This window comes from Botryllus schlosseri, chromosome 15, assembly GCF_051294905.1.
Source record: "Botryllus schlosseri isolate E-star chromosome 15, Bs_hap1, whole genome shotgun sequence".
In the NCBI taxonomy this organism is placed as follows: Eukaryota; Metazoa; Chordata; class Ascidiacea; order Stolidobranchia; family Styelidae; genus Botryllus; species Botryllus schlosseri.
Window position 1 is genome coordinate 9,187,426 of NC_137250.1, and position 15,343 is coordinate 9,202,768.

At 40.5% G+C, this 15,343-nt stretch overlaps 1 protein-coding gene across 1 annotated transcript; it reads left to right on the forward strand.

Annotated features, from left to right (window-relative positions):
• Positions 1 to 5,561, forward strand: LOC145457597 (uncharacterized). Its single transcript, XM_080335818.1, has 3 exons — positions 1 to 620; positions 1,007 to 1,046; positions 1,206 to 5,561. The coding sequence occupies exons 1-3, from the start codon at positions 17 to 19 to the stop codon at positions 4,903 to 4,905; spliced, it is 4,344 nt and encodes a 1,447-aa protein (XP_080191944.1). The 5' UTR covers positions 1 to 16; the 3' UTR covers positions 4,906 to 5,561.
• The last annotated feature ends 9,782 nt before the right edge of the window (positions 5,562 to 15,343 follow it).

The following is a 15,343-nucleotide window of genomic DNA, read 5'->3' on the forward strand; positions in this document are numbered from 1 at the left end:
TTAGCGACATAGTTTGATGTGTTACTTGTTTAGTATAAAGACCAAAGGAAGATACCACCAAAGAAACCGCATTGTAAGTAACGCTGGTTTAATATTAGAAAGTGTTGAATTTGACCCTGTGTTATCACTTCTACAGATGAGTCGACGACGGAGAAATCGCATTCGCGAGGAAGAAGACACACCACCAGAGACAGACGACCAATACCAAGAAATTGTATCCCAGAACTGGCAAGCGATAAAATCGTATGTAGTGAATCAGAGTCGGCGCGTGTATAATATCCGTGTCATCGATCGTGAGCTACCGGATGTTTTCCGCGATATCCAAGCGATATTTTTCTCAGAGTCGACCCGTTTCAAAGTGAATTTCGCGTATGGAGTCATTTTACATAACATCCCCGCTGGGAGATTTCGGTATTTTCATGCATCGGCGAACATCGATAGCGTATTAGAAGTCCCAGCGGGGATTACATCACTAGCTGAATTCGACGAATTTGTTGAATCTATAAGATTGGAAACGGCGCTAGATGTGTTACAAGACTCTCGACCAGATACAAAATACCGGGCGGTCTGTCTGGCTAATGTACAGTTTTACGTATACCCCACTGATGGTTTGTTGATTGGTTGAGCTGATATCTAAATACAGCCAGGGCTTGCACAATCAAGATGTGTCACGCCGTGTCTTTTCATGATCTCAATCATTTTCATAATGATCCAAGAAAATAATCCTGTCATTGAATTCTATTGAGATGTACTTGTATGTATTGTGTGTGGTGTTATTGGGATATATTTGTACATTTTGTTTGTTTATTATGATTTTTTGTATTGTTGTTAATGTATCATTTGTTTTCCAGGTGGATAACATTATTTCATATCTCAAGTCGGTTATGTCATTAGATTTAAATAGTTTACATATAGAGATTACATCGACACAGAGATTAAGGGTTTAATAGGTAAGTTATTCGGTGCGAATACTTTGATTTATGAATATAATTTGTTATTTATTCAGTCGCCAGACAAAACAAGCGTGGAATTAAAGAATTGAAACGGTGAGTTATTACTACACAGAACTAGTGAGCATGATGTAATGATTTTGTTGTTGAACAGACAAAGCGAACTCAATGATTAAGTGGGATGCATAAGTCTACTGGTAAGTTATCTGCTATAGCACTATGTTAGCGACATAGTTCGACGTGTTACTTGTTTAGTATAAAGAGCCAAGGAAGATACCGAAAAAGAAACCGCATTGTAAGTAACACTAGTTTAATATTACCAAGTGTTGAATGTAACCACGCGTTATCAATTTTACAGATGAGTCGATGTCTGTGGAATCACGAGGATGGGAATGCAGCGCCAGAGATCGACAACCAACACCAACAAATTACACCCCAGAACTGGCAAGCGGTGAAATCGTATGTAGTAAACAGTAGCCACGTGCACAATACTAGCGTCAGCAATCGTAAGCGGTTGGATGTTTTCTGTGATTCCCAATCGGTCTGTCTGATCAACCCACGGTTATATGTATATCCTACCGATGGTGTGTTGATTGGTTGTGTTGGTATTAAGCTACCGACATGGCTTACAAAATCGAAATGTATCTTGACAATGCTACGTCGAAAAAATCGGCATCTGTACAATGACAATCTGTGCGCTTTTCGCTGTATCGCTCACTCACTAGGAAAAGACACCAAAGATTTAGCTCGACAATTTACTTCGGTATACGGCATCAATGTAGAATCTGGTGTAACTCTTGACATGTTGGACGATATCGAGGATTTGTTTAATATTGCTATATTCGTGTACACCAAGACCGAGGGTAAAGCTGTCGCACTACGTCGTAGTACGTTTGAAGGGAAACCCGTGTACTTACATTTAGAAAATGCACACTTCTGTCTCATTACAGATATTAAGCGATATATGGAGAGCTATCGATGTGATGTCTGTCAAAGATTTTTCAATTTGCAGTATGAATTGACCAGACACAAATGTGCAACGGGTCCTGTTGAAGTGTTTCCGGGTGGCGTTTATAGCCCTCCTTTGAACATTTTTGAAAAACTCGATCTAGAAGGGGTGTTCGTTCCCCACCAGCTTCGTTATTTCAAATACCGTATCGCGTTTGATATCGAGAGCATGTTTGAGAAGTGTGATATTCCAGATTCCTCCAAAACTTCATGGGAGTGCAAACATATTCCCATTTCTGTTAGTATATCTTCTAATGTGGAAGGGTTCTTGGAACCGTATGTAATTGTCTCGAGCGGTGACCCAAACGACTTGTGTGCGGAAATGGTTGATCATTTTCATGATATTCAAAGTGAGTCATTCAGGTTGTTACAGATGGAATATCAACATTACTTGGACATGCTCGAATCTAAAATTACCGAAATGAACGCGCTCGATCCTTCCGAGAGAAAAATACCACTTGAACGTTTACAAGAGGAGCTCATGCGATATTTAAAACAAATCCCTGTTTTATCGTTCAATGGCGGCCGGTATGACTTGAACTGTCTCAAAGAATACTTGATGGGTTTACTCGTTGATGAAAATCTGAGTGTATTGAAACGGGGTAACAACTTCCTCTCGTTGACAACTAACAGACTTAAATTTTTGGACATTGTGAATTACTTGGCACCTGGGTTCTCGTACGATGCTTATTTGAAAGCCTTCAAATGTAGCGCCGCTAAAGGTCATTTTCCGTATGAGTTTCTGACTAGTTTGGAAAAGCTAGATTATACGAGTCTTCCTAGCCACAGCGACTTTTACAGCTCGCTGAAAGGTCGTAATATATCCACAGCTGAATATGAAAACTGCTTGAAGGTTTGGAACGACAACAAAATGACGACTTTACGTGATTATCTCAAATGGTACAATGCAATCGATACTCACTACTTCATTGAGGGGTTAGAGAAACAATTTCAATCTTTCAAAAGTCAGTTCAGTGTGGATATATTCAAGGAAGCTGTCTCCCTACCTGGGGTTGTATCAAGACATCTTTTCAATAGCATTCCGCGTGATTTCACCTTGTTCAATGATAAACACCAGGATCTGGTTTCACTATTCAGAGACAATTTAGTGGGTGGACCGTCAGTCATTTTCCATCGATATCAAAAACAGGGTGAAACTCGAATCAAAGAATTTTTTTACAAGGAAAACGCTCAGATTACCCAACATGTAACAGGGCTGGACAGCAATTCGTTATACCTTTTTGCTTTGAGTGAACCTAGTCCAACCGGTTTCCCGGTACATTGGCAACCACTCGATGCTGAGTGTACTAAATTCAAACCTGTCAAGACCGCACCGAAATGGGGGGAGACAGCAGCTCAATGGTTAAACTGGTATTCGCACATTCACAATGTACATGTCCACCATGCTTTTAACGGACCTGAAATCTGCGTAGGAGCTCGTAATTATCCTGCTGATGGGTTCTATCGTAATTCAGCTGGTCAAGGGATAATCTTGTCTTTTCTTGGATGTCATTTTCATGCGCATCAGTGCAGATTTGGTTGTGATGACTTGGAGCGTCGAGAACGAACTAAACGCGTTCATGATTATTACAAAAGCCTCAATTATCAAGTCATATGTAAATGGGAATGCGACTGGCGCACGGAGAAACAGGAAAATCCTGATATTGTGCGATATCTTAATGGTATTCAACCACAATTGACTCGAACCAAGTCTGTCACCGCGCATAAATTGATGGAGATGGTAATGACTGGTACATTCTTCGGATGTTTATCAGTCGATATTTTTACGCCAAAACATTTGCAAAGGAAGTTTGTTGAACTATGTCCGATATTCAAAAATACGATGGTGTCTCGCGAGCATTTGTCAGGTCACATGAAACAGTTCGCCATTGATCGTAAATTGCTCCCCAAACCCACGCGCATGTTGGTTGCTTCATACTGGGGCAAGAAAATCTTGTTGACCTCCGACTTGATCAAGTGGTATGTAGAGCACGGGTTGATTATATCCAAAATTCATGAGGCGGTCGAATTCACAAAAAAGACCTGTTTTGACAACTTTGCGAAAAATGTCTCAGACTGTCGACGAGCTGGGGACCGCGACCCTAACCTAGAGATCATTGCCCTGACACAAAAATTAGCCGGAAATAGCAGCTATGGCCGCGTCTTGATGAACCCCCGTAAATTCAAACGAACCTCCTACTGTGATAAAAGTGAATTGGGCACCAATGTGAAGGATCGTTTTTTTGTGAAATGTGACGAATTACACGCTGATCTGTTTGAAATAACGAAGCGACTTAAAACGATCAAGTGGGGTAACTGTATTCAAGTAGGATTCTGGGTGTATAACAACGCTAAGCTCAAGATGTTGTCGTTTTTTTATGATTGTCTGTGTAAATATTTCCGTGACGAGTGCTTCATGCTATTAATGATGGACACAGACTCCCTCTATCTTTCGCATTCAGCCTCATTCGACGATATTCTTATCCCTGAGAAAAGAGATGAATTTTATCTTGAATACGAGAACTGGTTTCCGCGCTATTTTTGCGATGAGCACCGAACTGAGTTTTTGGCTGATCCGGTTTCTTTTGATCGCTCGAGGCAGTGTTGCAAAGATACGTATGCGTATTACCTTCGTCAACCGGGTTTGATGAAAGTGGAGTACGAAGGCGGTACATCCTTCTGCGGACTCCAATCCAAAAATTACTTTTGCGATGGGCCAAAGAAAAAACTGGCTTCCAAAGGTCTCCAGAAATCCGCTCAAATCGACTTCAACACTTTTCTGGAAGTCTTGACATCTAAGGAAGCCGCAGGGGGAGTGAACAAGGGGTTTCGCTGCAGAGATGGGGGTGTTTATACGTACAAACAACAGCGTAAAACATTGTCCTATTTCTACGCCAAACGTAGAGTACTTGAGGATGGTGTGTCGACCCTACCGCTGAATGTGTAATTGTATATTTTGTGTGTTATTGCATTTTATTTGTATATTCTGTGTGTGTGTGTGTGGGTGTTTGATATTATTTTGATTTACTTATTTATTACTTGTTTATATGTTTGATTGACTTGTGTGTGGTAACGTATCATTTGTTTTCCAGATGGATAACACTATTTCATATCTAAAGTCTGTCATGTCATTAGATTTACATAGTTTATATGTAGATGATTACATTGGAGCAGGAATTACCACAGTTCATGATTCTTGACTCTACCAACAACTCACAACACCGACGATACCCAATTGATGAAAAGCAGACAACTAGAAATTGTGCTCCATGGTGAGGTCTAAAGTTTTGTATAGAAACACTGTTAGATTTTAAAGCGCTATGAACGTGTTATGAATCCTCTTATGTGATTTATTATTTTACAGATTGGGATCAGCTACTCGACGACCTGAAGCGTTTGTAACACTACAACTTCCAACGATGATGAGGAACAGATGAAGATTTCATAACCCGGGGAAAATTGTTAAATCGAACTCTACTGGGTTTATATATTCCACTAGAACAAGATGACTACAACAGTGGATATTCCCAACCTTGTTGATATATAAACACGTACACTTATCGAGTTTTCAATAAACAACAAACGATGGAATTGATCCACCCATTCGCGTGTATTGTGAGTGGTCCTTCGAGAAGTGGGAAGACTACTTTCGTTGCCAAGCTGATTAGACATGCGACATCCATGATTAAACCAAGTGTATCCAGGGTCGTATATTGTTACAATAATTATCAGGAGGTTTTCAAGACGATGCATAATGTAGAATTCCACGCCGGTCTAGATATTTTAGAAGAGTTGAAGGTTTGCTCTGAAGACACCTTGATTATAGTGGATGATTTCATGACTGAGACAGCGAAAATTGCAGACTACTTTACAAGATTTTCTCATCATTCGGCAAAGTCAATTTGCTATATCACACAGAACCTGTATCACAAGGGTAAAGGAGCACGTGACTTGAGTCTTTCAAGCTCGTATATGGTGATTTTCAAGAATCCGCGCGACCAACAGCAGATCAGTTTTCTTGGTCGACAAATGTACCCAAACTCTAGATTTTTAACAGAGGCTTATCGTGACGCTGCTAGACGACCTCATGGTTATTTATTTCTTGATGTCACGCAAGAAGCGCCTGAAAATCGACGAGTTATGACCAATATATTTCCTGGTGAAACCATGGTGGTTTATAGCCCGATGGTATAAATAGCCAGGCACAGAGACGACTTTAAACTCAAAATGACCAAGGTACCAGCTCGGACACGGCGGCATATACCCACACTAGAGTTCCTACATAAAAGTAAACCCGAGATACGCAAGCAAATTATATCGGGAGCCAGCAAAGAATTGATCGAGTGTATATGCGATTGTACAAAGAACATTTTAAACGGCAACATCCCTCTTTCAAAGTATAAAAGAAAGCGACTATCAGCTCATAAATGTAGTTTACGTCGACTTGTCAGGAAAGACATCCCCATTCGACATAAAAAACGTATGGTTAACCAGCATGGGGGTATGTTTATGACTCTATTATCAAGCATCCTACCCGTCGTCACTGGTTTACTCGGTAATCTTTTCAAAAAATGACTTCTTTTAAAAAAATCTTCATAAATCCGAGCCCGATCAACGGAGCTGACGTTCAGAAATTGAATTTGGATATCGACAAATGTATGAGCGACATATTACAGATGAACATACCCCAAGAACGAAAATTAGCCTTATATAACGACGCGCTAAATCGTTATCAAATAAAACACGACACATTGAATCAACCGATGAAAATCGATATATCAGAACAAAGGAATCTATTTTCGGCTAGTGAGTTGGACGCACTGCGACGTCTGATCAAGGGTGAACCATCAAGGATTCCTACACCATCACCGAGTAGCCAACGAAGCAAAGTAAAGACTCAGCATGCCAAGACGAAAAGCGGTCGTACACCCAAGACCCCGAGACGATACGGATGGGAGCCATACTAAGTATTTCACGCCAGGGCTACCCGGTAGTTATCGCGGTGCATACGTATTCTCTAGAGGGCGGAATAGAGCCAAAGTCAAGGAGTTTCTTTCGAGCAAGGACGCGTACACAAAACATTTTCCCTACCGAAAGAAATTTAAGAGACCTAGAGTGATTACGTCCGGTCTTGGTGTTCAGTATCAAACCGATCTCATGCATATGCAAAATCTTTCAAAAGAAAACGATAATTTTAAATATGTGTTGGTGACGATCGATTGTTTCAGCCGATTTTTATATCTGTATCCACTCAAAAACAAAACCTCGCAAGGTATTATTCGCGGATTCAAGGAGATATTTAAGGATCGTATACCTCATGTTATTCAAAGTGATCAGGGTTCTGAGTTTACTAACCGTGCGTTTCAGACTTTCTTGAAAGATAACAATGTGCGACATTTTCATACAAATAGTGAACTGAAAGCATCGATATGCGAGCGTGTTATTCGTACTGTGAAGCAAGTGTTATACCGTTATTTCACGCATAATAAGACTTTGAATTATGTCAGTGTCCTGTCCGAGATATGTCAGGGGTACAACACTACTTTTCACGTGGCTATAGGGTGCCCTCCAGTGGATGTTAATTATTCAAATCAAGAACAAATTTTCCATAGGTTATACGGTGACATGACCCCTAAAAAACCCAAACTAACTATCGGCACACCCGTCAGGATTTCGAAATCACGTGGTAATTTTGTGAAAAGTGCCTTGGCGAGTTGGACCGAAGAAATCTTTTTCGTATCTCAATGTCGTAAAGGTGACCCTCCTACTTATCAATTGAAAGACTACCATGGTGAAGTTATAGACGGTCGCTTCCAACGTGAAGAATTACAACCAATAACTAAAAATAATAATATTTACAATATCGAAAAAATCCTGTCTACTCGCGGGAAAGGAAAGAAAACACAATATCTTGTAAAATGGTTGGGTTACCCGTCTAAATTTAATTCCTGGGTCTCGGATTTGTATAAATAGACACCGAAAATGTTGTTCAACCAAACTATGGATTCTGATTCCGTCTCATCTCGCATGGGTCAAGTCTCGAACAGTCTGAAAAACCAGATTGTGTTTATTGTACAGATTTGTATGTTAGTGTGTGTAATCGTGTTTTCGTTATATCAAATTTCTGTCGGGGTGGATCGTGAAATATATTTAACGCTACTGTCTTCTTCACTTGGGTATTTATTACCGAATCCATCACCTCACCGTATATGTTGAAAGAAACAATAAAATGTTGTTGACTCTACCTTCGAATGCGAGTTTGGATAAATTTCCGAATACTAGCACAGATTTTCAAACGGAACTTTACAAAGAATTAGAAATGAATCGCCATGAGCTGGGATTGTGTGAGCTGACCTTCCCCCATGATTTTCAACCGCGAATTGAAGTGACAGCGAAAAGTATCGGTTTTGGATTTGTCGATGCGAATGGATACACCGATCGGTATTATATTCCCGAAGGCTCGTATTACAGCATCGGTGAAATGTTAGAATCGTACGAGAAATATTACATGGGGGACATTTTCATTTTACAAGGATTCGGAGACTTTAGAATCACATTCAGAAGATTAGTCACGAGTAAAAAAAGACACAAGCGGGGTGTACCCATAAATACCGATACCGCAGACTCTAGCGCCAAACACATACCCCGTACCACGCATGATTCACCCGAGCCTTACGGATTGATACCACTTGGTTCTGTGTTGGATACAATAACATTTAGACGTGTTGTATCTCGTCGCCGTGGAGTGGTAGAATTTATCTTCACACCCGCGATAAAGTTGGAACGGATTGATAAGGTTTATGTGTATTGTGATCTGATACAACCAAGACCACACGGTGACAAGCTGCAACAACTTTTACGGGTGGTTACTGTAACCGCTAAACCGAATGAAAACCAAATCAACATATTCCCAAAACCATACTTCTTTGCTTTAGCGAAAAACAATTTTAGAACAATACGAATTTATCTACGTGATGCGGCTGGCAACCCCATTAAATTTCGAAAAGCACCAGTGACAGTGACCCTACGCTTCCGTCGTAGAGCTGTTGATTCAATATGAGTTACATCACGTTGTCTGGCACCCAGGGCGAATTCTCAGCGGTGTTACCGAATGAAATTATTTGTAATGAACTCGCGTTGATGGATATGAGTTTTGTCAGTGAATCTCTTGCTCGAATTATAATCAATCACGATCAAGCACTCTGGGAGCTACATAATGAGAAAGACCGAATAGTAGATGCGTACCTAGCACCACTTGGGAATTATGCAAACAACCTCGAGTTGACGCGAAGAATATTATCTGAAAGTTTCAAACACTGTTTCACCGAAAGAATCAACGATGAACTTTTCCGAATTCGTTACTCGAAACGTATCACACTCCACCCCACGGATATATTCACGAATTATTTCAGTGTAGTTGATCAAGTGTCGACACCGGTATGTAATGTCACGTCGATCAAACCTAAACCAACTCAACCCCACCTCAGATATCTTTTTGTGTATATCAATGTACTACGACATCATCCGGTGGGTGATTACATGAGTCAATTGCTTCGCGTGATCCAAGTAAATAACGAGACGTGTATGAGACAAGAAGTTGTATATGAAAAACCGTTTTATTTCCCAGTGTCGATTAACCACATCCGCGATATAAAAATCACCATCCGAGACCAATACGGTCAGTTAGTACATGATATAGAGACCACATTGACACTCCACGCACGATGAAAATAGTGACGTTAACCACCTCTATGCTTGGTGCTGATTTTGAACACAGACTACTCACCATCAACAACATCCCGACGAGATATTGCGAATTAGCCCTCATGGAGATCGATTTCACTTTAACCGAACCGGCGATTGGTCAATATTTGTTTGTGTATTGCGATATTATTCACCCTCACTTACTTGGAGATACGTTAGCGCGTTTATTACGAGTTATACCGCTGACACCTGGTGATGTCACACATAATTGGGTAGCGACAAATCCGTATTATTTCCCTGTTTCAAAAGATGTTGTAGATTCTGTATGTCTTTACCTCAGGGATGAGTTTGGGGAACCTATAAATATAATAAGTCGTTCATTGCAAGCTACATTTAACATTAGGAAGCGATTATGAAAGTTGTTTTCACGTGTGATCATCATTCTGTCCATCGTCATTATAACCAGACAGGTGATGGTTATGGATATTTCAGTGGTGGAGTTCAAGCCGGTTCCGGTATCGGGAGTTTGTTTAAATCACTCGGTCGTTTAGTGACACCTATTGCGAAATACGCCGGTGGTTAATTGTTACGGACTGGCGGTGAAATAGCGAGAGATCTATTACGGGGTAACTCGATCAAGTCTAGTGTTGTCAAGAGAAGTAAACAAGCTGGTGGTCGAGTGATTGATAAAATTTTAACCCCAAAAGCTATAAAAAGGAAAAAAACAAAGTCAAAGAACACTTCATCCAAACGTCGTCGTAAACAACAGGATATATTCGACTAAGAAATATGTTGATGCATGCGGGTTCCCGAGAATGTCATAACTCGGGGTTAAACATATTTAGTATACCCCACACACAAACCAGTATTGAGGAATCGCAATATGTCGTCGTCAAACCCCATAGTTTAGGTAATGTCATGGAAGTACAATTACCAAGGACGGATCGATATATGGATCTACAAAACACGTTCTTGAGATTACGTTTGAAGCTCACTAAACGCGATGGAACTGATTTAGCAAACGATACACAAGTGGGCCTGGTCAATAACATGTTGGATTCTCTTTTCAAACAAATCGATGTAACTATTTCAAATGAGGTTATCACAAATTCGGATAATTGTCATGCCTACAAAGCTTATATCTCTCGGTTGTTGAATGATACACATGGTGCCTCGGAGAGTTTTGTGCAAGGACAAGGTTTTTATAAAGATGTCGCTGGATCTATGGATGTTCTTGGTGCAGCGAATACTGGATATGTTAAACGAAAAGACCTTACAAAAAACAGCACTCCGCTAGAGTTGATCGGAAAAATTCGAATGGGTCTTTTTGAACAGTCTAGATGTATGTTGGATAATGTCGACATGAAATTAAAATTTACACGTAACGAAGATAATTTCTGTCTTCTCGGCGACGCGGAGGATGTACAAATTGTTTTACTCGAAATGGAGGTGTATGTCAAACAGATGAAGATCGCTGAAAGTGTAAGCCTAGCACACAAGTCTGTACTACAGAAGAATACTGCCAAGTATCCCTGGATACGCTTACAAATGTCGACTCATACATTCGCCGCGGGTTTATCGAAAATTGATAGAGAGTTAGTTAGCGGCACCATGCCAAAGAAGATCGTAATTGGTTTAGTCGAGACCACGACATTTAACGGTGTTCGGACCAAAAACCCATTCAACTTTAAACACTTTGATGTTCAAAATCTTTCGTTAAGTGTGGATGGGCGTCAAATTAACGGACGCGAATTTCATTTCGATTTTGATAAACACGGCGGACTCGAGGGTTATATGACACTATTCTCTCAGACAGGTCGCTGGGAATCCGAGGCACCTTTAAATATTTCTCGCAAAGATTATGTCAATGGGTACACTCTTTTTGTGTTTGATTTGACACCCGATAATAGCTTGGGATGTTATCAACTTCATAAGACAGGAACTGTGCATCTGGTTTTGACTACGTCGAAGCCTTTACCAACCTCCGTAACCTTGTTATGTTTGAAGGAGTTTCAACATCTTCTACAGTTGAATCAAAAAAGACAAGTCGTCGAAATATGAATACGTCTGAGATCAATGATATTCTCTATAACCACCCTGACACACAAAGTCTATATCTAGGAACTTATCCAGTAGACCAGTTACCAAAGAAACCAACTAGCGGAAAATTCGCTATCACCATTAATTACGACGAGTCGAGTTTGCCTGGGTCTCACTGGGTGTCTATATACAGAGCTGACGATACTCATTTTCATGATTCACTAGGTTTCGGACCACTAAAACCCCAGATAATCGAATTCCTGGAGCCGGATGAATTTTCTGTAACTGGGAAACAGCTACAGAGTAAAACTTCGGATGTGTGTGGAGATCATGCTATTGCATTTTTGATAAAAAGAACACAAGGATTTTCAGCCAAGGAATACTTGAATAATTTTGGGGATGATAAAAAAGTGAATGATACGATTGTGCGTGTTTTTGTGAAGAGTTTGATTTCAGAGTAATAAATGAATGTGTAATGTGTATACTTGTGATTCTTGTTGCGACTGTGAACAGCAGACTATTCTGTAGGTGCGAAACAGCGGTATACAAGGTGCGAATAACCCGATCTGAAAGTCGGCGTGCTATTCGGGTTACGTAGGGATCAATAGGCACAGCGCGAAAAGACTTGAGTTAGAACACGATCGGTCATTTGTCACGACTAAACTACATCATATATAATAATTTACGATATGCACATTAACAAAGGTTCATTCACATGACTATTCATCTGGTACATATTCAACACCGTGCCGCCGCACCTATACCCACAACGTTAGTCAAATCATCTCTACCTGAAAGGTCACCATGTCACCGCGCCTATACCTGAAAAGGTAACCATGCCACCACGAGTTTTCACGTCACCGTGCCGCCGCAGCCTATACCCGAAAAGGTAACCATGCGACCCCCGCCATAAGACACAATGGCACCGTGCCACCCCGCCATAAGAGATAAGGGTCACCGTGCCACCCCCGGTTTCTCGGCACCGTGCCACCCCGCCCATAAGAGCCCCATGTTAAAAAGCGCACATCATGAGCGATCTACTACACTACTTATGTGATAGTGAAGTTTATTTAGATTTCAGGTTTTTGTAGTAGTTTTAGGGTGAACTTTAAGTTCCTAAATCTAAAAAAATATGTATGACACTAGAAGATATTGTCGAATACTTGAAATTGAAAAATGCCTTCGCGGGCCGCACAAAATGTTCTCGAGGGCCGCATGCGGCCCGCGGGCCGCGTGTTTGAGACCTCTGAACTAGAACTACTCGAAAAATCGTTTGCTAGTTTTTATATAGACTTGGTCATCATGTTACATGATTCATCAATTAAAAGGCTGTACCACGTACCATCCAATGCTACATCCATTCACACATCCTTATAATGGGCATCTAAATATTTAATGAAACGCAACAGCATAACGAAGAGATGGAATATCTCAGCATAAATGCGATATCAAGCGGGTGGATAAAAATGTTGATTTTCCGAAATTTGGAAATCTTTGCCGGTGATCTTCCACTTGCTTGCTGTTTTCTATCATACGATATGAAAGTGACGTAGTCGTTATTTCATTTCATCACGAGCTGTGCTGCATCGTTAATTATTGCACCACTATGTTCGAAATAGCTCCTTAGCCCACCTCAATGGTCCATCGGTGGGGCCATATGGCCCATCGGTTGAAAACCCATGGTCTAGCAAATATCTACACAGGATTTCCTGATCTATCAGACAGGTTTGGAGAAGGCTTTCGCTTCTTTTCTAATAATGAAATAAGCGAACATGGCCAATAGAGATGTACAGAGATGCACACCGCACAGTCAATAAGAAATGACTGACCCTAGTGTCAAAGACAGATTATTCAGGGATATGGTTCTCAAATAGTGGCAGGCATCAATGGGAGTTATTCAGAACATGTTCGCAACGTTTTCACAGGTATTTTTCGGACCGGCTGCTCCATACATTTATAGACTACAAGGAACCGGAGCATGGCCCGGGGCACGGGACGCCGTTATGTCTGTGGACGAAGGAGTGTTTTACCCCCTCGCAACGAGGAAAGTCAAGTTAGGAAAATCCAGCGGATTGAAACGGCTTTTCCTCTATGCATTGGTTGTTGCAGCGATTGCGTGGCTAATGGGATTGATCTAATCGTTTTACCGTTCTGTACCGTACTGAATGTCAATCACCTTTTATAAATTTATTCGGGCTTAAAGTGCGCTAATTGTCTTGTTAATCCTGTGAAATGAAATGTGAAACGATAGACCATGTAAGTTTTGATATATTGATTTTGTATTTCGACTTTTCTTATCAGCACCACGTTTCAAAATAGAGATTTACAGGACTATATGCTATCAATAAAACGAATTGCCAGCAATGATGCATAGTGTTGTAGGATACATCTGACCGTTTGATGTGTGCGACATTGTAGGTCGTGGAAGCTACATTTATGGGACTTGATATCTCACACGACCATCAACTATATAGATAATTTACTATAATATTGGCAACAATCACCACAAATCAATAGTGATGATTAGGCTGTTGAGCATATCAGTTATTAAACTCTTTGACACTATGGAAATCTGACTAACCTGCCAGGCATGTAGAAAGCAGCTGCTACAGCCAGGAATTGTTGTGGAAGGAATGATGTATGATGTACAAATATACGGGCTTTGACTAGGGTTGCATTTAAAACAAAAATCAACAAACATGTATATTTTACTTATTATTATTTTTCAACTATGACGTCACGAATCTTTAATTGTGGCGTCACAGTGGATTGTCATTGACCATCGAAAATATAGGGTAAATTGGCTCCTTCGACGAGAAGGGCCCCCGACCACTGTCATAAACAGGCCATAAATATCTTTAACCAGGACTACATCGTTAGGCAGCATTTTTTCGGTCAGCGGTCATCATCATCAGAACACCCATTCCGTAACAATGTGCCTTATCTACTTGCTATAACTGTTGAACCAAGGACGATTTCGACGGTTCCGGTCACTCCACGCCGTATACGTCGACTGTATTGGGTGCAAATCGTCTGTAGGCTCATACCGCATGATTTTTGAAAAGTATTTAAACAACTATGGCATAATTATATAGCGTTTGGAACAAAAAACACATTTTTTTAAAACGAAATCAGTTTCAAGAGTCACAGCATCGACCTGAGGCGAAAGAACCTTCTCTTCCTCGGCCGTCATTCTGTGGATCAATCTTCCAGTCTCTATCAGACTATCTGACTCACTATATGCGCAAGCGCAAAATCAATGCCGTTTTTATTCACACGAGCGTTCTAACCACACTACAGTAGTATTCATTCTGTCCGACAACTCTGCACTCCGTCTTTTATACATATCGTTTGATTTTATATTATATTGCCTTTTATGTACATGTACACTTGTGCAGCGCCCTAGTATTTTTTGGAATATCTCACAGTATCAACTTTATCACCAACTCATCTAATTTATAGCGAAGCGTTACGCTGAAATGCAGACCTTATGTGACCCCACATTCTCGCCGAGTCACTAAACCGAAAACCTACCGCATTACACAAACTAATTGCACACTTTATACTTCGAGAAATTTGTATTTGAATAAAATAGTATTTACGGTGAGCACACCTATAATAAATAATTGAAGAATTGGTCA

Coding starts and splice junctions, on each gene's coding strand:
- LOC145457597 (XM_080335818.1), top strand. CDS start 17: ATGTGTTACTTGTTTAGTATAAAGACCAAAGGAAGATACCACCAAAGA. Junction 621..1,006: donor CACTGATGGTTTGTTGATTG/GTTGAGCTGATA, acceptor TTATTTATTCAG/TCGCCAGACAAAACAAGCGT. Junction 1,047..1,205: donor GGAATTAAAGAATTGAAACG/GTGAGTTATTAC, acceptor TTACTTGTTTAG/TATAAAGAGCCAAGGAAGAT.